The sequence below is a fragment of the Pteropus vampyrus genome, unplaced genomic scaffold (genome assembly GCF_000151845.1).
Source record: "Pteropus vampyrus isolate Shadow unplaced genomic scaffold, Pvam_2.0 Scaffold137, whole genome shotgun sequence".
In the NCBI taxonomy this organism is placed as follows: domain Eukaryota; kingdom Metazoa; phylum Chordata; class Mammalia; order Chiroptera; family Pteropodidae; genus Pteropus; species Pteropus vampyrus.
The window spans coordinates 5,006,295-5,030,010 of NW_011888918.1; the positions used below are offsets into that span (position 1 = coordinate 5,006,295).

A 23,716-nucleotide genomic window follows, 5' to 3' on the forward strand; every position below is an offset into this window, starting at 1 on the left:
CTCGAGCCCATAACCTGATGCAGTTGAGCGTGACCCCCAGGGTGGGACAGGGCCGCAGTCTGGGGTCCGCCTTAAACTTGGGGATTGGCTTCTGCTCTTGGCAGCAGCTCAGTCAGCAGTATGGATACCCTGAGTGGCATTTGCCAAAATACTAGTCCAGGCTGTAACAGGGCCAGAACTTGGGACCCCAAGGGAAATAGGGTAGGAACCAGGCCTCTGGCTGGCCTGGGAGAGGTGGGTTTTTCCAACAGATATGCTGCTTCTGTGGATCAGCCATGAAACCTGAGGGAGTTGGCATGGGATGGAGTGGGAGGCCAAAGCCCACCAAGACCCTGATGGCCAGACCCCCAGGACCTGCGCCCAGAGAGCTATGGACGCTGCTTGAGGATCTGGAGCCGTACCCTGCCCAAGCCTTATACCTCCTTTCCCTTGTCTCCCACAGTGTGAAACCTTTCTCTCAGCAATCCTACACTGTCCAGCCTTCGCTGCCTCTGCCAGGTGGGTCAGCAGCGCACAGCTCCCTCACATCGTACCCCTGCAACTCCTGCCCCCAGGCCCCAGGCCCCTGACAGCTGGACACCTCCTGCCCCTCAGGCCACTGCAGTATCTCCCACACCTGGCATATGCTGAGACCATACAGCCCAGTCTCCTGCTGCAGCACGCGTACCTCTTCCGTGCGTAAGCCCCTTCCTGCCCCTCAGGTTGCCTGTCATCCCCCTTCACCCCCGCTCCAAGCCTGGGCTCAGGCTTGCAGGGGCGCACACAGTTCAAAGGGCAGTGGCTGTGCCCAGGGCAGCTGCTCCTCCTGCCACCCCTGTATGTGGCATGTGTGCCCCATATACCTTGGCTCCTGAGATGGCCTCCCTCTGTAATCATCTCCTTCAGGCTTTCCAGCCTGGAAAGAACCTTTGTTAGCAGAGGGAGCCCTCCTGGGAAGAGGCCCAGAGCGTGGGCAGGGCAGGCGAAGGTCCAGCCGTGGGGCCACTGCTGGGGCTCCCCGCTTGCACCGAGCAGGTGACCAGCTCTGTTCTTGCCTCTTGCTCATGAGGGCCTCTCATCACCTTCCACTCTGCAGAGCAAGACAGGACCCTCACCCATCACCAGCTTTTCTGGCTTGGGGAATGACTCCTGCCCATGGTCTGACCTGGCTCCTCCTGCTCTGAGAGCAGCCCTGCCACCCGCTTAGGCTCCTCGTTGCTGCTTTCTCTCAGCCCTGTGCAGTCCACCCTCGTGTGTGTCCTTGCTTCACTGGCCTCACTGTCTTCGCTCAGGCCCTCTTAGATCTTGCCTGGATTGCTACAGCAGCCTCTTAGCCAACTCCCCATCTCCAGTCTCTTATCTTTACCCTATAACTCACCTAGTCATCATTCTAAAGCATCTGTGGCACCATGTTGGGCCTAGATTAAAACCTTTTAATGGTTCCCTGGTGCCTTCAGGATACAATCTAAACTCTGGTAGGGCTTGTGTGGTTCTTCTGTAAAACTCACCTTTCTCCCTTCTCCCTTCCTTTCCCTCCCACTCCCATCCCACCCCCCCACTCCCGCCTCTGGGCTGTGACTCAGGCTTCCCTCTTCTAGGTTTCTCTGCCCTGCCCCTGCCCTGGTTTATGCACCTCGCTGTTGGCACCTGAGTACTCTGTGCACCTCCACCTAGCACCTCACTCTTTATTATCACCATCTGTGTGGATGGGGCAGTGTGTGCGACTGATTTGTCTATGTCTCCGTGTATCTGGATCTGTCTGGCACTCAGCAGTTCCTCAGTGAGCAGCGTTTGAACAAATGACTGAATGGTTCAGCCGATGCATTGAGCACAGGCTAATGAGTCCTCCACCCACCCCTCTGATTGCTGTTTCTTTGTCTCCTTCCTAAAAGTGCTCTGAGCTACCTGCCTCAGCACATGGAACCTCCACTCACCAGACTCCCAGCCTGGAAAACTGGCATCATCTGGAGTTGGGCCTCACTGCTCCCTTACATCCCATTAGTCACCAAGGCCTGGACTTTTGCTCCCTTCATATCCCTTCTATGTCCTTTCATCTTCACCCCACTGTACTGTAGTTCAGGTCCCACAAAGACCGTGCTTCCGGTTTGCCTCGCCCTTGCCCAGTCCTTTCTCCAAACTGGAATAGGATCTTTCAGAAATGCAGATCTGAGCATTTCACTGCTCTGCTTAAAATCTTCAGTCGCTCTTCCGAACTCTCTCAGGCTAAAATTCATACTTAGTCTAGTGCCCACGGCCCATTTCTTCAGACTTATTTCCTGCCACTGGCACAAACTCACTCTTCTCTCTAGTTCTACCACAGACTTGAGCCTCCAAACCTGTGGAGCATCTCATGGCCCCCAGACCTTTGCCCCTGCTCTGTTCCCTGCTCTGCACACCTTTTCCCTGGCTTCACCTACTGCCTCCTACTTCTACTTGATAACTTCTTTCAAGCAGCACCTTCTTTGGAAAAAGCTTTCCTGACCACTCCTGAGTTGGACTAGAAGCTCCTCTTTGATGCTGAGTGCATATCCGTCAATTGTTACCCCATTCATTTCTTTATTAGCAAACCTGTATTGAGTGCCTGTTCCAGGCCAGACACTGTTCTCAGTGCTGGAGAGACAGCAGTGAACCAAACAGGAAACTTTCTCATCCCATGGGGCTTACATTGTTATAATTTAATGATTCGTCTGGTCATCTTCCCCACTGGACCAGAAGCTTCTTGAGAGGTAGAACCTAGTGGTACCTGCTCCAGAAGCCCTCTCAGCCCAGCAGGTGTCCAGCACCCCCATCTGGCGTGCAATCTCCTTTGAGTGTAGTTCCGTGCAGGTTGAGGGGTCTAAGCTGTACCAGGCTAAGCCCTCCGCACCAGGGCTGCCTTCGGGCTCACTAGCCACTGCTTTGTACTCCCCTCCACCACCCCTGTTGGAGCCCCTCTAGCCAGCACTGGGTCTCACTGGTGGACCTGGGGACCTCACAGAGGGTGTTGGCAGGGAGGCTGTGTGTGAACAGGCTTCCATGTACCTCTCTCACTGCGTGCAGGGTTTGAGTCTCCTGCAGGACCTGCCCCATCGCCCTCAGCGCCCCCAGCACCCCCGTGGCAGGGCCGCAGTGTGGCCAGCTCCAAGCTCTGGATGTTAGAGTTCTCTGCCTTCCTGGAGCAGCAGCAAGACCCTGATACGGTAGGTTCTGGCGTCTGGCCTGCTCTCCTGCCCCCCCTTATTCAGTTCCAGCTCCCTTGCCTTCTCCAGCTCTTTTACTACCTGCGTGTGATTTTCTTACCCCGCCCTTCTGCCCTACCCCACTTTGGGCTTTAATATAGCTTCCTCATTCCTTTCCAACGGTCCCCCTTCTCTCCCCTCTCTCCCCTCTCTCTCCGTTTCCTGTCCTTCCTCAAGCTACCTCCTCCTTCTTTTCTCACTTTACTTTCCTCTTCTCCCTTCTGTAGCTATTACTCCCATCCCAAAGCCCTCCCGCGGTTTCTTTACCCGACCCCAGCTCTCTCAGGTCCTCTCCTTTTCCTGCTCCGTCCCTGACCTCTATTCTTCCCTCCCTGTTCTCTTTCCTCCCAACCACTTCTCAGTCCAGAGTCACTCATCTCAACCCCACCCCTAGGCTGTTCTGTCCTTTCCCCTGTGGCTCTGAGGAGTCTCCTGTGTCTGATCTACATCCCTGGGGAGTCCCGCCTCCACCCTGTCCCCTTCAATGTTCTGTGTCCTGGGTGACCAGCATCACTTGCAAAAGTCAAAATAGCACTTGGAGAAGGCTGGGCTGACAGATCATTTCACTTCGTCATTTCTAAACTTGTTTTTGAAATTATTTTTTATTAAATTTATTGGGGTAACATTGGTTAATAAAATTATATGGGTTTCAGGTGTACAATTCAGTAACACATCATCTGTTCACTGCATTGTGCGTTCACCACCCAAAGTCAAATCTCCTTCTGTCACCACATATTTGATCCCCTTTACCCTTATCTACTTTCCCTCTGGTAACCACTAAACTGTTTTTGTTTGTTCATTTGTTGCTTTCAGTTTTATGTACTACATATGAGTGAAATCATATGGTTCTCAACTTTTTCTGTGTGCCTTATTTTGCTTAGCATGATAATCTCAAGGTCCATCCATGTTTTCGCAAATGGCAGTATTTTATCTTTCCTTGTGGCTGAGTAACATTCCATTGTACACACGTACCACAGCTCCTTTATCCAGTCATTTCAGTTGTTTCCATGTCTTGGCCACCGTGAATATGCTGCAGTGAACATCGGGGCGCATATATCTTTATGAATAAATGTTTTTGAATTTTTGGGGTAGTTAACCAGAAGAGGGATTGCTGGGTCATACGGTCATTCTATTCTTAATTTTTCGAGGAACCTCTATACTGTTTTCCGTAGTGCCTGTACTAATCTGTAGTCCCACCAGCAGTGTATGAGGGTTCCTTTTTCTCCACATCCTCTCCAACATTTGTTATTACTTGTCTTGTTGATAATAGCCATTCGAACAGGTGTGAGGTGGCATCTCATTGTGTTTTTTTAATTTTTATATAACTTTTATTTTTTTATGGTGACATTGGTTAACGAAATCCAGTAAGTTTCAGGTGTACAATTTAACAGTAAGGCATATATATGCATTGCATTGTGTGTTCACCTCCCATAGTTAGATTTCTTTCTGTCACCATCACTGTGATTTCGATTTGCATTTTAAACTTGTTTTTTAGCTGAGGAACCCATTAATCAAATAAACTCTTACTCAGAAGCCGAGTGTATACAACAGAAGAAGTAGATTTTGTCTGGTTGTAGCAGCAGAGGCACCCAGCCCCCGTCCACAGGGATGGAGCACAGTTTGAAAATACCTTATCTAGGTCAGTGGTCTTACCTCCCAGATGAGACACCAGAAGCCCAAAGATAGAAAATCACTTGCCTAAGGATATTTAGTGACAGAGGCAGGACTAAGAATAATACAAATAACAACTACAACTTATTGAGCATCTACGTGGTGCCAGGAACTGCATCAGATGCTTTATGCCATTAACTTTGCTTTATATTTCATTCTTTCACTATCTCCATTTTCCACTGGGGAAACGGAGGGAGGCCCTGAGAGGTGAAGTTACTTGCTATAGGTCACATGGCTGAGATCTGAGCTCTGGTCTGTTCTGTCTGTTCTGTCTGCCCTGCTGCCCTCACCTCTCCCTCAGACCAGCTGTTCTCTCCACAGTACAACAAGCACCTGTTTGTGCACATTGGCCAGTCAAGCCCAAGCTACAGTGACCCCTACCTCGAAGCCGTGGACATCCGCCAGATCTATGACAAGTTCCCAGAGAAAAAAGGTGGACTCAAGGAGCTCTTTGAACGAGGACCTTCCAATGCCTTTTTTCTCGTGAAGTTCTGGGTAAGCTTTTAATAGATTCTCCCTTTCTACCCCTAGTATGTCGATGAGAGAGAGGGGAAAAGAGGAAGAGTGGGCGCGAGGTGCCCTTGCCATGGTGGAAACCTGGTGAGGGCAGGACCAGTGAGAAGGGAAGGAGCAAGTACTAATGACCATCCAGTGGTGGAGCTGAGACCCAGAATTGGGCCAGCGGGGCCAGAGAGCTGGGCTACTACTAAGCGAGGCCCTTTTCAGATTTGTAGTAATGGTTACCACACTGGGTGGGAGCACAGCCTTAAGAAGGCCGTAGTAGTGGAAGAAGACTTACAGGAGATACTGAGGGAGTAGGTGAAAAGCAATCATGGACGCAGTAGTCACCCGAGTCTGAATGGCAAGTCCTGAGTTGGTTTCAGACCTTGGAGCAGGGCAATGGGTCCTTAAAAGCTCATCGCCAAGGATGGGGCTTGGAGAACTGGACTGCAGAGTTAGGAAAGGTCATCCCCAAAGAAACACCCACCCAGCTTTTCAAACAGTTCAGCCCCTAGACTTGGTCTCTGCTGCCCTCCTCACCTCAGACCTGGACAGCTACTATGTGGGGAGAGCCGCCTCCTTTGAAAACACCTCCTGTAAGACCAGGAGGCACAATTAATACCTTCTCTGGGAGCTTACCTTCCAAGAGGCCTGGTACACACAAAAAAGGGATGCACAGGAGAGTCAGACAAGTGCAAACCAATGCAGCAGTGAGGAAATGCAGGAAATCCTCCTGGCTTGCGATTGGAGCCTTTGAATAGTTTCAGGGCTTTGATACTAGGCCTCGGTTGTCCTGCCCTCATTCCTCTTCCGGGCACCCTTGCCTGTCTGTTAACACCTAGGAGACAGCTCAGAGGTTCTTATCCTTTGCATGGTCCCAGACCACTTTGATTATCTTAAAGCTTTACTTTCTCCAGAAATAGGCAAATTCACACAAAATTTCATATATAATTCTAGGTGCTTACAGGCCCATGGCTAGATATTCCTAGCCTAGCTCTCATCCACAAGCAAATCTGTGGAACTGGCTCTCTCCAGAAGAGGCAAGTGCTGAAACTGAGACCCAAGTCCCCTGATGTTTAAGATGCTCGTTTTTGCACTCTGCAGGATAGCTTGTTTTGTGAGCAGGATGAGAGTTGGACCTGGGCCTTTAGAGATAGGCAAGATCTATTAGGCAGAGACAAAGAAAGGCTGTTTTAGCTGTATATCCACAATGTAAGGAAGTGGGCTCCAGAGGGGAAAGTCATAGATACAGGTGTGTGAGAGGGAATGAAAGAAAATAAAACTGCAAAGGTGAGTTAGATCTTGGAAGGCCCTGATCGTCCAAAAGTCTGGGTTTTAATCTATGCTGAGTGAAAAACAGGTAATCGTTTCTCTTATCTTATTTTGAAATCAATGCATGCTCATAGTTATAGTATTAATAACATAATGAAAAGTATCAGATACTCATCCTCTTCCCCCCTCGAGCCCAGTCTCCAGAGACAATCACTGTGAATTTTCACTGTTTGTTCTTGCTTTTATCTCCTTAGTTCTAAATAATATGCTTATACTGTTATATCTTGATATTACAACTAAGACCTTTATTCTTATGGCAGAAAAAAATTAGCTATGTTATACCTCATCACCCCTATATCATCATATCTAATAAGTTATATAATTTAATCAAAGCAATATAATTTTTGCATTTTTGACAATGTGTGTTGACTATCAAGGAGCCGAGAAGTGTTATGCGATTACATTTCATATCTTGTACAGCTTTTTGGTTTTTTCCTACAAATAAATGAGTTTCTCACTTGCATAGTTTTAAAAAACCTATTTTTAAAATTTTACAGATTTCTTCATTACAACTACAATATAAAATTTTTAAAAATGTCCCCCAAATATTCACACCTACCAAATATTTTATCAATTCTCTATTTCTTCTAGAGATTTTTCGTCTGGATGTCTCTGTTCTGCTCCTGTTTAAACTGGTTATTCCTTAGGCCTGTTGTCACCCAGGGACCTTCTTTATTGAAGCTCTGCTATCTTGAATCTACAGTTTTCCTAGATCTCATATTTTTCTCTCTTTAGGTATCTCCCTATATTTTGCTGGAACACGTTCCCTAGTACCTTCCTAAGAAAAGATAACATGTAGATAAATGTTCTGAGTCTTTGTTTGAAATGTCATTTTTTGTGTTACTGATGAGTACTTTGACTGGGTATAGAATCCAGATCATACATAGATCATTTTCACTAGAGGTAATTTTCAATAATCATTTTTCAGTGCATTGCTCAATTGTTTTCTAATAGGGGTAGTCTGATAGTGTTCTCATACTCTATTTGTTATGTAAATTGCTTTTGTTTTTGTTTTCAGTCTCTAGAAGTTTTGCATTTCCTCACTATCCCTGACGTTCTTAAATTTCACATTGATGGGCTTTGGGCCATGTATTATTTTCTTCCTATTTTTGAGCCAGGCACTCTGTAGGTACTTTTTAATCATGGGATTAGAGTCTCTTAATTTGGGGAAATTTACTTGTATTATTTCTTTGGTAATTTCTGTCCTTTTTTTATCTGTGTTCTTTTCCAGGAACCCCTTTCGGTCTGATGTTGGATCTCCTGAACTTATCCTCTATGATTTTTACCATTTCTTTATTTTCAAACTCTTTTTTTTTTTTTTTTTTTTGTTAATGCCTACAGCCCTTGGTTGACCTTGCAGACTGCAAGGACCTTGTCAGTTTTTTTTTTTTTTTTTTGGTCTGTTTTCTTGGAGATTTCCTTAACTTTACCTTCTAATTCTACTGAATTAGCATATTACATAAAACCCAAAGTAATGAAGGCATAAATAGTTTTTTTTTTTCCATGTAATGTAAGTCTGAAAGTAGATTGTCCAGGCCTGATCCAACAGCTCCATGAAGCCATCAGGGACCTGACTTCTCCTCCCTGTCTGTCAACCTTAGTACATGGCTTCTGTCCTCAGGGTCGTGGCTGCTAGAGTTCCAGGCATCAGGAAGGAGGAACCCGACTTAGTTCCCTTTAAGGAGCCTTTCTGGGAGTCCCGCACAACATTTAACTAGTTGTATGTTGTACCTAGCTACCAAAGAGCCAAGGAAATACACTCTGCTAGTTGAGTAAGTTACCATTCTGAATAAAATTAGGGTTCTGTTACTATAGAAGAAGATGGGTGAGGCAGTTGCTAGCGTGTCATGGTTCAGATGATGGCATTTTTCTTAGTGTTTCATAAATCATGGTGTATCATACAGTTAATGGTGAATTAGGTTAATGGACTATGGTGGCATTCTCTGCCACACTGTCTTTCCAGTACTGAATTTTGAGCAAGAAATTTTTAATTTTTAAGAGCTCCTTTTGTTCTTTGATTACAACCGTATCTTGTTGGATAGATACAATTTTTCTCTTTTCTTTCTGGAAATATGAAGTGAAAGTTATTTTTTAAGTTGTCTTCTGCTCCCTTCTTTGTCTATTTCCCTTTAATCCTTTTTTGGTCTATTTTGATTTCTGTCTTTCAAGTTGAGGGTTTTCTCAAATATATATAATCCTTGGCCATATTGTTTAGCACGTAGGTTTTAAAAACAGCCTTATTTTTATATAATTCACTTACCACACAATTCACCCACTTACACTGTACAATTTAATTTTTTTTAGTATAGTCATAGAGTTATAAAACCAGTCAGTTTTTATTTATTTTTATTATTATTATTTATGCCTACAGCACCTGGTCTTCCTAGGTGGTCTTACATCCAAGTACTAACCAGGCCCGACCCTGCTTAGCTTCCAAGATCAGACATTGGGCTTGTTCGGGGTGGCGTGGCTGTAGACCATGGATCATGGCTTCACTGGGGCACGAACCCAGGACCTTCTGCATGTAAAGCAGATGTGCTAACTGCTAAACTATGGAACCATGTCCAGAACCAGTCAATTTTAGAACATTGTCATCACCCTGGAGACAAACCTGTACCCTGGAGCTATTATCCCCCACCCTTACTCCCCCAGCCTTAGGCTACTACTAATCTACTTTCTATCTTTATGGCTTTGCCTTTTTGGAACATTTTCTATAAATGGAATCATACAATATGTAGTGTTTTGTGACTGGCTTATTTCACTTAGCATAATGTTTTCAAGGTTCAGCCATATTGTAGTAGGTACCAGTACTTCATTCCTTTTTAAGGCTGAGTAGTATTCCATTGTAAGGATATACCACATTTTGTTTATCTGTTCATCAGTTGATGGTCATTTGGCTTCTGTCTACCTTTTGATTATTATGAATAATGTTGCTATGAACATTCCTGTACAAGTTTTTGTATGGAAATATGTTTTCATTTCTCTTGGCTGTATACTTAGGTGTAGAATCGCTAGATCACATGGTAACTCTATGTTTACCTTTTGGAAAAGCTGCCAGACTGTCTTCCAAAGTGGCTGTAGCATTTTATGTTCCTACTAGCAGCATGTGAGGGTCCCAGTTTCTCCACATCTTCCCCTTGACATTCTCTGTGATTATTGCATTCTTATATTTTCTTTGGAGAAATGTCTGTTCAGCAGCTTTGCCCATTTTAAAATTGGATTACTTGTCTTTTTATTGATTTATGAGTTCTTTGTATATTATAGATAGAAGTCCCTTATCAGGTACATGGTTTGAAAATGTTAGCTCCCATTCTGTTTGCTCTTTTAACATTCTTTATAGTATCCTTTGAAGCACAAAAGTTTTTCATTTTGATGAAACCCAGTTTATTCCTTTGTTGTTTGTTTGTGCCACTTGTCCATGTTTAATAGTGACTAGGAACTCTGTGAACAAGGCAGGACTTGTTACCTGATGGCCTTCACATTAAGGTGATTGGGGAGCCAGCTGTTTTATTGGGGAGACCAATAAATGTCAGTATGTTTACTAGACCTTTATTTTCCCAAACTGTTCAGTTTCTCCAGAGAAGACTCCTTTAATTCCTTCCCTGGAAGGGATGTACCTGATCAGTAGAATTCTAGGAGTGGGGCAAAGGAGAGGGCTACGGGATCCTACCATTTCTTATGCAGGTTTTACTTAATTCTCCTGTTTTTATCCCTGTTTCTTCCCCCTCTTCTAAGCCCTCCTGCTTAATTTCTTAAGACAATCACCCCTTCGTCCTCTGCTGATGGGTGGGAGATGTCGGCCTAGAGTCCTGCCCACCCTGTGTACACACTTTTAGTCAGTTCCTTGTGTCACATCCTAGCCTCCCCCAGTCCCACTGTCCTGGTCCCTCTAGTCCCAAGCCACTTAGGGCTTCTCTCCAGTACATCAGCTCACTTCTTATCTGTCACTCCTTTGAAGGCACTTTTAGGTTGTAATTCCTTCTGCTTCCTCTGCCCCCACAGAATTCATTTTAGTTTTGGTCAGCCTTCAGTCTTCTTGAGTCTGTCGAACTCTTTTGTCATTTTTGTCTTTTCTCCGTTTTCTTTGCCTTTTTGGTGTAGCACATTTTTAAAAGTTCTTTGCTATCATTTTAGTTGCTTCTCTGGAAGGGGAAAAATGAACTTGTATGTTTACTCTCTCATTTTAACCAGATGTCTAGGAAAATGAGTTTTAATCTGAGTGTCACCTGCAATGGATTGATTGATAGTCATTGTTTGGAATTCTGGGTTGAGAAAGATCTAGAGGGAGAAAGGGCTGGTAATGTCTGTCATGGGTATAGCATCGGATGAAAGTAGTACATTTACTACATATTTGCTGTCCCTTTTCTCTAGGCAATGAGAAATCATTGAAGCTTTTTGAACAGGGCACGAGATGGCTAGAGTTGTGCTTAGTTGGATAAATCAGCCATCCAGACTGGAAACTAGTAGGAGACTGCTATCATATAGGCCAAATGAGAGGCAGCAGCCTCTTTAGGACCTCAGCCAGAAAGGGTTTAAAGGGCTGTTCTTATTATATACACACAGTGAGGTGGGTCAGGGCGGTCAGTGAAAGATTGTGCCAGGCACTGTTCTTATCACGTTACATATATAGGCATGTTTTATCGTTGCCACACACCCAGAGGTAGGTAGAGTTGACAGCCTCCTTTCATTGAGGGGAAACAGGCACAGAGAAGTGAAATGACTTGATAGGGACACCAGGTTCATAGTGGCAGAGCTGGATCCAGAACCAGACAGTCTGGATCGAGGGTGTGAGCTTGGAACTGTTACACTAAACTGTCTACCTTGCAAAGTCCCTGGGGTGCCCTCCCCACCTGGTCCTGGTGCTTCCCCTGTTCCTGTTGGTGAAGTCTCTGGATTGCCCAAGAAAGGGTTCCCAGGCCCCTGGGGAATGGCATGCAGACACCAGACTTGACTCTGTGCTGTCAGTGTGGAGTTGGGCTTCTTGGATTTTCTAGAGTCCAGGCTTCTCTTCCAGAAAATGGAGAGGGGTATCCTGCCTGTCCCCCAGCCTGGCTCGTGGTTCATGTCTTCTCCTTCCTTCTGACTCTGTGGGGAGATTGGAGGTAGAGATTGATGGGAGCAGAGAAGGTAGGAAGGAGGGGGTGCTGAGGAAACATGATCAGGCAGGTTCCATGTATGGCCTTCGTGCTCTGGCCACAGGCTCTGCACACCACCTGTGCTGTGTGGACCCAGTGTGACCCTGTCTTCCAGGAGCTCACGTTTTGAGGCAGAGAACTCAGAATGGATCTCAGGGTCCTGAGGCAGTTATCGCTGTGCAGGGGAGCATGGTGGGCTACAAGCCAGGCCCTCCCAGTGTCTCAAGGGAGTACAGGCGGGCAGCAGCTGGGACATAGAGGCTCTAGCCTCAGTTCGAGAGCTATGTCCTGAGCAAATCTCAGCTTCTCTGGGCCTCTGTTTCTCCATATAAAAAACAAGCGGTTTGTTCTTGAAGGCCTGTAACAGGCTGTGTCTTTGAGGACCTGATGTGTGTGGGGTCAGCTGGCAGTGAGAGGAAGCTGTGGGCCTGCCTTCTCCTGCCTTGTGCCTGAGCCGGGCTCTCTCGGAAGGCCAGAAGCTTGGGCAGGGTGAGGACAGGTGAAATCAGAGACGGGGGCATATCTGTAGCCAGGGCACTTTGGCGGTCATCTCGTCTCTTCTCCTCCTGTCTGGGTTGGGCATAGGCACCAGGGAAGTACAGATCTGTGATGTGGGGAAAAGAAATGCTCTTGCTTGCTAGCCGTGGATATTTGGTCAGCCGTGGGGTACTCACTGGCAGCTTGGCGTCCCCAGACTTCTGGACCCTCTTCTCCTGTGCTCTGGCCTGGCCATTCCTTCCCCATCCATCGGGGACTGGCCACATGCAATGAGGAAGGCACCTCTCCTGAAAGCCTTCCTTTCTTCTGTATAGCAGTTTTCTGGTTACGGCCCCAGACCTTGAATGGGCATGCAGGAAAGTTGATCAGAGCCCCCTTGGATTGGGAGGAGGACTTTGATGTCCCCAACCCATCCTCCTCCTCCCAGCCCCCTTCTCACTAAAATTAGTGTTCTTATTGATGGGATTGCAGTAGTATCTCTGCCAGGACAAACTGTTCCCAACCTGGTGGAAAGTGGCATCTGGGTGCAGGAGAGGTTGAGATGTAAGGCTGTGCTCCATCGGATTCTGATGGTTGATCAGAGCCCCCTTGGATTGGGAGGAGGTCCTGGAGCAGGGCCTGGAGAAGCTGAGACCCTTCCTTCCTGCCCTAGCACACATGAGACCAGCAGAGGCCACCTGTGTCCTGGGGGTGGGGAGAGAGGGGACTCTTGGATACCGATGGCCATTAACACCCATTTGCAAACAGAAAATGCTGGGCAGAGGAACCCGAGGCTGTGAGGGGAGGAGAGTACCCCAGACTGTCTGCCCATCCCAGCCTGCTGTCCCCTTTTGGGCCCTGACATTTCTCCCAGGCACATACCAGCACATGACAATGAATCTGAGCCCCTCCGGCCCCCACACCCAAGCTGCGGCTGTCCCTGCTCATCTGTCAGTCACCCGATCCCCCACACCTGTTCCAGGCACAGCCTGTGAGCTGCCCACCCGCACCACAGCTATGAATAGGGTGGAGGTTGGGGAACAGGGGGCATTCTGAGGCCAGGAGGGCAAGTGGTAGGGGGCACCTCTTAGGGTAATATGGGGGTAGGTTTCCTCTTAGGCTAAGAAAGTAGAGAAGCAAGCTTTTTATGGGAGGTGCTTAAAGTGGGGGGGATACAGGGTGGAAAGAGGGATGGGGTTATAATTAGAAGGATGGGGCACTGAGGACAAGATGAGACACTCTGGGGTGCCTCGTCTACATCATTGGCCAGCATCTCCTGAGTCTGTGCGGTGTCATCACAGGGCAGGTTCTGGGACAGACTTTAGATTGTCACGTGTAGGATATGTTTTCCTGAAATCCCTCTTTCCCCACTCCAAACAACCAGCTCACTTACTCTACTTGTTTTCCCATGAGTTATAAATTCCTTGAGAGCAGAGACAACGTCTGAGCCTCTTTGGCCCCCATTGCCCCTAGCTGTGCTGGGCTGCGATAGGATAAGTGGCGATTGGCTGACTGATTGGAAGGTCCAGGTGAGTGGGAGGTGGTGACAGAAGACCCTGGAATATATTTGAGATCGGGGCAGAGCTGGGGCTCAGAGGACTCCTCTTTAGGCAGGAGATTGTGGATCCTTCCTTGGGATCAGGGGCCCTCTTTCTTCCGACCTGGAGCCACCGTGAAGTGAGAGGTAGAACAGCCCCACACGACCTTTATCGAAGGCCCATCCTGTACCAGGCATTGTCCAAGCCCTGGGCAGAACTTAGTTCTTGCCTCTAGGGTGCTCCCCAGCTGGAAGGGGCAAGGCTGTCTGAGCAGATCCTACCAGCACAGACCGATGAAGGGCATGTCCAGACCGCCGTGGGAGTGCTAGGACAGCTGCTACTTTTTGTGTCCTGGGAAGAGCCTGGGAGGGCTGGGCCAGGTCCGCCCAAGCCTGGTGGTGCAGTGTTCTTTTTAGGCATCACACGAATAAATATTTCTTCTTTAATACTTATATAATTATTTTCATACATATTAGAAAAGTAAAATCCCTGATTTCATGAATATATTGCTGAGAATGGAATAAGAGTGAGTCAATTTAAAAAGAAAAAACAAAACAAAAAACATTAGGGGCGTAGTAGGACAAGTATGTAGTGGGTGGTACATGATATAGCATTAATCAAGGGGCGGTCGGCAGGGCTGAAAAGCGGCTGAAGTCTGAGAAACATTTTATGCCCTGGCCGAGCCCCTTGGACGTCCCCCAACCCCCTGTGTTCCCCCACGTTCAGGTACCTGCCCTTCCCTGGCCACTGAGCTTCCTGCCAACTTTTTTCAGACTTGGTCCGTATTTCTGCCCTGTAACTAATGCAGGTCCCAGTGTTCTCTTTTTCTATTGTTTAGGCAGCACAACCTGATTTTATACCAGGCCTGGATGTGGAGAAAGGTGAAAACTTTCCTAGATCCCACTGTCCAGATTCTTTTTAAGCCCTCTGGATTGCTTCCTGGCCCTAGGACCTGGACTGTGGTCCCAGAGGTCTCCTTGACTCCACCCTCGATGGGTGCCTGCCTACTTAACCGTTGCTTCTTGGCTTCCCCGTGTCTCTCTCCAGGCAGACCTCAACACCAACATGGAGGATGAGGGCAGCTCCTTCTACGGGGTGTCCAGCCAATACGAGAGTCCCGAGAACATGATAATCACCTGCTCCACCAAGGTCTGCTCATTCGGCAAGCAGGTGGTAGAGAAAGTGGAGGTAGGAGCACCCTGTGAACTCGTTAAATCAAATCTTTTCATTGTTTCAGGCTGGTCTTCATTTCCTGTCCTCCTCTTAATTTGTCTGGATTAATGAAGTCTTACCCTCACAGTATCTTAGTTACTGATAACCCTCCTCATGTTAAACATGACCAGAGGCCAGACTGGTACCAGGGAGGACACATCCCACTTCGGGTTCTTGACTCTGGTTGCACCTTAGATCCCTGGAGCTTTTGAAACCCACCAATGCCAACCTCACAGCACTTAACCCAGAATCTCTAGGATGGAATCTGGGCAATAGCTGTTTATAAAAAGCCCTCGATTTATTGATTTTAAATTAAATTTTTATTTTGAGATACTTGTAGATCCACATGCAATTGTAATCTCATGTACCCTTCACCCAGTTCCCCCAATGGCAACATTTTATGTAACCAGAGCATAATATTGGCAACCAGGAAACTGACATTGATCCCACTCACCAATCCGATTTTGCTTTCGTTGGTTTGCCTGTGTGCGTGCGTGCTTGCGTGTATGTGTGTGTGTGTAGGTGTATAGATACAAATATATGACAGTTCTGTGACCACAAGGTTCCTGTGTACCCTCCACCCATGTTATTTTAGCGTACAGCCAGGATTGAGACATCATCTATCCCATCTCGCCTATTGCCACTATTCTTATCTCGAAGCTCTCCTTCTCTAGCACCCAGCTTCTGCTTGTCACTGAGAGGAGGGAGGCCCTGTTCTCAAGGGTCCCCAGGCTTCCTGCCTTTTCTTCCCACTTAAGAGTCAATGGGTCGTGGAGCTTCCCATGCAGTTGGGCCGGGACTGGATGTGGTCAAAGAGATTCTAAGCCCTGCTGTCCCCTGGGTCCTGCAGACAGAGTATGCCCGCTATGAGAATGGCCACTACTCCTACCGCATTCATCGGTCCCCACTCTGTGAGTACATGATCAACTTCATCCACAAGCTGAAGCACCTGCCCGAGAAGTACATGATGAACAGCGTACTGGAGAACTTCACCATCCTGCAGGTGAGGGGTCCGCTGCAGATGGGGGGCGAGGGTAGATTGGTTGGTAGAGCAAATGGCATGCTCTCTTCTGGGGCCTTAACCTTCATCTTTTCTCTCACTCGCAGGTGGTCACCAACAGAGACACACAGGAGACCTTGCTGTGTATTGCATATGTCTTCGAGGTGTCAGCCAGCGAGCATGGGGCTCAGCACCACATCTACCGGCTGGTGAAAGACTAAGAGACTCGGGGAGCAGGGAGGGGGGAAGAGACATCGTGTGCGTAGGGACTCGGGGAGGGGACCTGCTGAGGCAGTCCCCTGAAGTGCCAAGAGAGCTGAGAGGTCCTGACTATTCCTACCCAGGAACAAACTGCCTGAACCTGCAGTGCCCAACCCCAAATAAACCCAGGATGTTGTGTATTTTCAGAGGACCTGATCTGACTGTCTGAGCCTTGGAAGGGAATGGGAAAAGGGGGGCAGTCTGGGAAGCAGGCCAGAAACAGCCCCAGACATGCATCTCCGGCAGTTCTGAAGCCATTGCCCCACTGGACTCAGCCAGGAACGTCGCCAGATGCTGAAGCTCAAGATGGGATGGTCCCCCTGCTGCCACTCGAGTCCCTGTCCTCTGCTTCTGGCTACCCTGAGAGGCCTGAGGATAGGCGCGTGGGTTCTCCGTTTTGCGCACGCTCACGTGTGCACCATGGCTACTTGTGCACGATGCATCTTCTTGGCACTTCTTGGCCACTTCTGCTGCCACTGCAAAAAGACAGCTAACGGGGAGGATGGTCTAGCCCAGAGTTTGGATTTTAGGTGTGGAGCTGACTGAGTTGTTGGGAAAGTTGGAAGGGGACGTAGAGCTGTTTAGATGGTTTTCACCCATCTCTGGTGGTCGTGGATTCCGTGGCCCTGCCGGCTTGTTGTGGGGACTGGTTCCCAATCAGAGGAACCCGAGACATGGAGGGCAGGAGGGGCAGTGCCGAAGCCAGCCTGTGGAGTTGAGGTGCTGAGGTTGGCTCCACGCAGCATCCTTTTTGGTGGGGAAGGCCAAGGAAGATGGTTAGAGGTATGTGGTGGGCCAGTGGTCTCTGAGACCATTCAGTTCTGATATTCTGAGTCTTACCTCAATGTTCTTCCCAGCCAAGATGTCTGTTGGGTGGTGACTACCTCGGAGCCAGCCCAGACCATCCACTCCTTCCCCAAACAGTACTTTCTGTGCTCCCTGGAGATGGAGGAGGAGGGATGTGGAACCCCTTCTGGGCCTAGAGGTAACCATTGAAGGAGTTTTGTGTTTATTTCTCCCAATAACTGTCAGGGGCTTTGGATTTCAGCAGTACTGGCTTTGTCCTAGCTGCCTGGCCTTGGGCAACGTTCTCTACCTGCCTGAGCCTGTAAAAGGGGCAAGCAATAGCACCTACCTTAGAAAGCCTTAGTGAGGAGGAGAGAGAATGTCTGCAAAGTGCCCGATGCAAGATGCACTAAACTTTAGGATAGCTGATAAGGGGCCTCCCTCAGGGAAGCCCGGGTCTGGCTCTTTGCTGCCATCTAGTGGCTCTTTGGTATCATCCCTGATGGGAACCACAATCCCAGGAGCTTGGGATTCAACCTACAGGTGTTTACTGTGTTCCCAGCCCTCCAGGTGGTAGTATGTGGGAATACACAAATGAGGAAGACAGCATCTAGGAGCGGGTACTGAGTGGTAGTTAGGAGCGAGGGCTCTGGAATCAGACCACCAGGATTGGAATTCTGGAGCTCAGCTACTGACTAGCCACGTGGCCTTGGGGAAAATTATTTAACTTCATTGTGCCTCAGTTTCCCCATCTGTAAAATGGGTATAACTGTACCTACCTCGTATACATAAAGTGCCTAGCATAGTGCCAAACACATAAATGCGTCTGATAAATTACTTTATTATTAATAGTAGGAGCTTGCAGTCTAGAGTCAGATTGGGAAACTTGTAAGTGTGGCGGATCCTCAGAGCAACTGGAGTTCAAAGATGAGAGAGAGTAGGGTGTCGAGGATTCAAGGAAGGGGCTGCAACTGAAAGGAGATGCCCTGTAAAGGATGAGCAATGTTTAGATAAGCAGACAGGAAGGCTGGCCAGCATTGCAGGTGGGGAAAAGAAGCAAGCCAGCTCTTCAGTATCCTTCTGTCCTCCACAGGCCAGCACCCCTTCTTCATCAAAAAGCAACTTTAACAAACACCTCTGAGCTACTGCTAGACCTCCTGCCAAGTTGCTTAACTCTACTGTACGTGGGGGCTGGCTCTCATCAGAAGCTGTGATGTGGAGGTGGGGTGTGGGGTCCCTGAGTCCCTGAGCGGGCAGCATGTGCTCACATGTCTGTGGGGGTTTGGGTTTGTGTAAGGGTCTCCTGCCCCTCCCCCAGCCACCCCTCTCCCCTCCCCTATTCCTGTGGCAGTTTGAATAAGGGAGATCATGATGCCTGCCCTGCGAGCTTGATTGGGGATGTTCAGACAAATGCTCATGAAGGATGTGTGACAAACGGGACAAATGCACAAGTTAAGGTGATGATCTTTTTGAGTCATGGGTGGGAAGAAGTCTACAGACGTTGGAGCCAGGTGCTGGCTGTGAATTTTCTCTTCTCTTTAGGAACTGACCTCAGTAGCCTAATGGAGAATCACCTAACTTCTAGCTGTGAATTCCAAACCAGTCAGCTGTGGGGAACACAGACAAGATGTAGGTGCCTATCTCACTGGTGTAGTGGGGACTGCGACCCTTGGAGCCAATGGGAGACCTGACCTGGCCCCACATCTCCAGCAGCCTCATCTGACACTCCCCTGTGCTTTCTGAATCACTTACCCAAGTGCCAGCGTGAAGTCACCTTCTCTCATGCGGAAGAGCTTGTCACTCCTGCCTTTGTGTGGCAAAAGCATTCCATTCATGACGTGTGGAGAGCACTTGTTATTTGGTACCAGAATACATGCCAGGCACCTCTGTGCTAATCCTCACCAGATAAGTGCTGTGCTGTTATTCCCATTTTAAAGATGAGGAAAGTGGGGCAGAGAAAGGAACTAACTTTCTTGGAATACTCATGCATTTATTCCTTTACTTAGCACATATTTATTTAGCTTTAGCTTTGTGCCTGGCACTGGGAGTGTGTCAGTGACCAAGACAGACAAGGTCCTTGGGGGGCTTATGTTTTACTGAGGAAGAAAGACACAGTAAACGAGGAAACAAGACATGCAGATGTGATATGTGCTGTCAAGGTGATGAGAGGGTGCTGAGGCTGCGAGTTGCTGGGGCCCCTCTGAGGGTGAGGGCAGGAAGGTGACTGGTGTGTCCCAGGTACAGAGAGGACAGTGTGTCAGAAATACAGAGGGAAAGACATGTAGACCAACGCGCGGAAGCAGGCAGGGGCTGGCTACATACAGATGGGGAGGAGCGAGTGACCCACCTCCACGGGCCAGCACCCCCTCACTCGGTAAGGACTTTGGGTTTTACTCCATGTGAAGGGTGGTCCTGGAAGGGTATTGAGCAAGGGAGTAAGTCTTTTTGATCTGATTTTTAGAAAATAGCACTGGGGCTGTGGCGGACTACAGAGAAACACATGTAATTGTCTGCTTCTGAGTGTGTCTTCCCTCCTAGACTCAACTTCTGTGGGTGGAGACTATGGATTTCCTGGTCTGTTATTTTCTGTAGACCAAACACCATGCCTGAGCCTAAGGTGCCCATTAAACATGTGATGAATGAGTGCACATGCACAAGGCACCCTTTGGGCCTTGAGAGTAGGGGGTCCCTGAGCCTCTGGGATAGAGCCCCTTGCCCTCCTGACATGATCTAGAGCTAGCAGGGAGCGTCATCGAGATGGGGATGTGGAAACAGACCGCCTATCTCATGGCGTCTGATGATGACGGAGCAGCCTGTGTCCTAGTGGCCACCAGTGAACTTCCATAGAGTGGGATCTTCTGAGAGAGACCCATGCAGGAGGAGTTTGAGGTGCGTGTGCATGAGTGTGTGTGTGTGTGTGTATGTGTGTATGCATGTGTATGTAGACACGGGCTCTGCCCTTTCAGGACTGAAGCCAGGGGAGTGAGGAGCAAGGGGCTGCTGGGCCTCCTGCATGCTGTGTACACTCAGTGCGTCACTTGTTCCCGCTTCCTGAGGTTTTAGAGGACAGCGGGGTGGTGACGGGGCTAGAGGTAGGAGGGCCGGTGTCCCTTGTAAGCAGGGAGCTCTGACAACTGCTAGGGCTGGTCCTGGTGTGGGGCTTGGTTGGGCCACCAGGGCCACCTCTGCGTAGAAGAATGTGAGTTCCAGCAGTGAAGTGTTTGGTTTTACCTCGGACAGTTATACCCAGCAGTCATTGTGTTTGACTCCTTCTTACGTTATCTGTTATGTCAGCTCCAAGAAGGAAAACAAGAAGCTTTTCTCTGAAGAGTTAAATCTAGACAAGCTGGTTTTAAGAACTTAAAACCTGGAGCCAGGCTGATCTAGGGCTGAATTGGTTTCTTACAAGTTGCGTGATCTTGGGCAAATGACATACTTTCTCGAAGCCTTCATAACCCCATCGTGGAATGGGAGCAAAATGGCTTTGACTTTAGGTTACTGTCGGGAGGAAGAAAGGCCATAGTATGTATGAGAGAGCAGTACCACTCCTCACTCAGAGTGAGCTCTCAGAGAATGTTAATAACTTAGGAGTATAAAAACTTCCTGGACCGCTCTTCTCATTCCTGACACACACGCATGCACGCATGCATGCGCTGGCGCGTGAGCACTTATTTTTAGAAGAAAGAAAAAATGCTCTATTCAAAGCAGACAAGGAGAGGCCTCAAGGTTGAGAGAGGGGCCCCCACGGCCCCAGGAAAGGGTCTCCAAAAGGAGGACAGAACAAATGGTGGGCTAAGCTACTCTGAATAGGAAACTGTCCGGAATTCAGTTTTTGTTTACTTCCTGAAAAGGACAGGAAGAGGTGGTCAAGTACCTTCGTAGAAGGGTGGAGTCCAGTTGGCGGAAATGGCTAAGGGTCTTTTTAAGCTCATGATGTCTGATATTCAACTAAGTTTTTGTATTTTTGCTATGAAAACTCCCTTTGTCTCTCCAAATCTTCAGTAAAGTGTGCTATGTACACAAAGGCCTTTGTGTGAGTGATTTCTTTTTATGGAAATGAAAGACTCATCTGTCAATAGAGCTACAAAAGCAGCCATGGCAGCAGAGTGAAGCCATAGAGGTGTCATAACTGAGCCACGCCAGCAGGAGCAAGAGCTCAGAGCCATGTGAGTAGCTCACCCAGCCAGCCTAGTCGCTCCCAAGAAAACAGAAAGCACTTGGGGCATGCCTGCACACGTGAGGCACAGTTCAAGCCAGTGTCATTGGGCTATCAGAGAGCAAGTGCCTCGGCTACCATCTGGGTTACATAAATTTCTTAACCACCTCCAAAGTGAGGAAGAAGTGAGAAGTTCTTCAGGCAGAGCTGGTAGGATGAGGCCCTAGTTTGGCATCTTAGGAACTTGATTTTAGCCCTTGATCCAGGCATGAGCAGGCCCACAAGACTGGCTTGCTCACCAAAGTCAGAGCAACAATTGATAAGCTGAAGTGCCACTTCGTTAATTCACAGTGGCCAGTACCACTCCCAGGTCATGGGAACACCCATGTCCGCTTGTCAGTACATTCTTTCCTCTGCAGGGAACCCTTCCTCCACGGGAAACCGGATCACTTGCATCTGGCAGCTTGTGTATATATTCGAGGAAGGTGTTGGGTGATCTTAAAGGACTGCGCCTGCGATGTTGAGAGTCTGGTGCCCCTTTCTCCACTTTGGCGACCTGAATTCTCCCATCCAAGGATTGAGGAATGCTTTTTTTTCTTCCTGGACATTGGTTAGAGATGGCTCCGTTTTTTGTAACCACAAGTCCCATTACATCATGATGAAAAGCTCCAAAGCTTGTGAATATTTGGTCGGTTGGCATTCTTCAGACACTGCTGAGCACCTAACACATACTTAGCTGCTGTACTACACTCATTCTTACTAGTTTGGGGTTCAGAAGGGGATAGTTCCTAAGCCCCATTTACCTGGAGCAAATCCCTCCTCTCCCTCTCAGAGTGGGGAGCAGGAGACTACCTCTGTGACAGGGCCTGCTTGGTCACAGGCTCAGTATGTGGGCTGGATCAGCAGCCTGACACTACTCCCTTATCTTAGGTGTGGGAGCATGGAGAACAGGTGGCCTTAGACTGAGTTTTTCTTGGCTCTCAGGTTCGTGGGTAGCCCTGGGTATCATAGATGGGCTTACAGCTTAGGATTGAGGAAAGGAAGGAAGGGGGAAGGAGCAGGAAAACGTGAGAAGGGGTGAGGGAAGAGCAGGGTGGGAGTGCCACTATTGTCCCCCAAGGCTTATCCTTTCAGGCCCTGCCAACAGAGATTAGTGGTACGGGGTGGCTGGTGTGGCACAGCAATCATTCTAGCACACGGCAAATGTTTACTGAGCACATACTGCATGCCAACCACTATTCTAGGTGCTGAGGGTGCCAGGGAGAATATAAAGGTCCTTGCTTTCATGGAATGTCCATTCTAGTAGGAGAGACTGATGATAAATAAGAAGAAAAGGTAAGCAGGAAAATAGCAGGAAGTGATGAGTGCTTTGATGACAATAAAACAGGATGACATCGGAATAGGGTTTGGCCATATCTAGCCAGCCACCTGGTTTTTTATTGCCAGATGCTGAGAATGGTTTTTATGTTTTTAAATGGTTAAAAAAAATCAAAAGGAGAATAACACTTGTAACCTGATATGAAATTCAAGTTTCAGTGTCCATACATAGTTTTATTGGCACATAGCCACAGTCACTTGATTTTGTGCTGTCGATGGCTGCCTTCGTGCTACATGCAGAGCTGAGCGGTGGCAACGGAGACCACACATGGCTTGCGATGCCTGAGAAAACCTGCTATCTGCCCTTTATAGAAAAAGTCTGCTAACGCCTGTCTGTGGCTGGAGGGGGCTTCTTCAGAGTAGAGGGTCATTGACGGTCTCTCTGAGGTGACAATAGGAGCCAGCCATGTGAAGATCTGGGGAAGGGAACCCCTATTTTGAGAATGCTGAGGTGGAAGAGAACTCAGCACGTTCAAGTGGCAGGAAGGGCAGCTGCAGTGCAGCTGGAGGAGTATCCTGAGTCTCATGGGGGCCGCACCTTCACTGATTTATCCGAGGAGAGCAATGGTTTCAGGGATGTGGTTCACCTCCCAACCTGCTGCTTCCTTACAGTTGCTTTTCCCTTGGTTTGTTTTGGTCTTTGTCATTTGTGTTAGAGCTTTTCCTCAGAAGCCCGGTATTTCATAGTTCTTTGCTTCTACTTAAGAGGGTCACTGAAAGCCCGGAAGAGGCTCTGACCAGATGGGCAGGTGTTGGAGGCTGGCTGTGCTATGTAGACATCTGGTGGGGCTTTTATTTTAGGAAGCAGATTTTTAAAGGGTATTTCTTCCTGGCCCTGCCAGATTCCATGCAAAGTGTTCCCCCAGTTTCTTGCTGGAGAGAACTGTCTGGCCATCAGCATTCTGGGAACCAAGTGGGAAAAAAGTGCCAGGGACGTCTCAACATTCAGTATGGAAGCTTTCACCAGTTCTGTTTTCTCCACGGTTCTCTTGTGTTCATCTGGACCTGAAGCCCCGCCACCCAGAGACACCAGTGTTCCCCTCTCCCAGGGAGAGAACTCCTGGCTTCTGGCT

At 48.2% G+C, this 23,716-nt stretch overlaps 1 protein-coding gene and 1 pseudogene across 3 annotated transcripts in view; one reads left to right on the top strand and one right to left on the bottom strand.

Annotated features, from left to right (window-relative positions):
* The window catches only part of TEAD4 (TEA domain transcription factor 4), a 66,430-nt gene extending 45,296 nt beyond the window's left edge, over positions 1-21,134 (top strand). For all 3 annotated transcript variants that reach the window (XM_011367858.2, XM_023535110.1, XM_023535109.1), the window contains 6 exons: positions 443-498; positions 3,019-3,158; positions 5,190-5,363; positions 14,899-15,039; positions 15,914-16,066; positions 16,171-21,134. In XM_011367858.2, coding sequence (XP_011366160.1) covers positions 443-498; positions 3,019-3,158; positions 5,190-5,363; positions 14,899-15,039; positions 15,914-16,066; positions 16,171-16,284 — 778 coding nt within the window. In that variant the 3' untranslated portion in view covers positions 16,285-21,134. The remainder of the gene's footprint in view (positions 1-442; positions 499-3,018; positions 3,159-5,189; positions 5,364-14,898; positions 15,040-15,913; positions 16,067-16,170) is intronic.
* On the bottom strand, positions 9,064-9,179 carry LOC111744603 (annotated as a pseudogene).
* Positions 21,135-23,716: the final 2,582 nt, after the last annotated feature.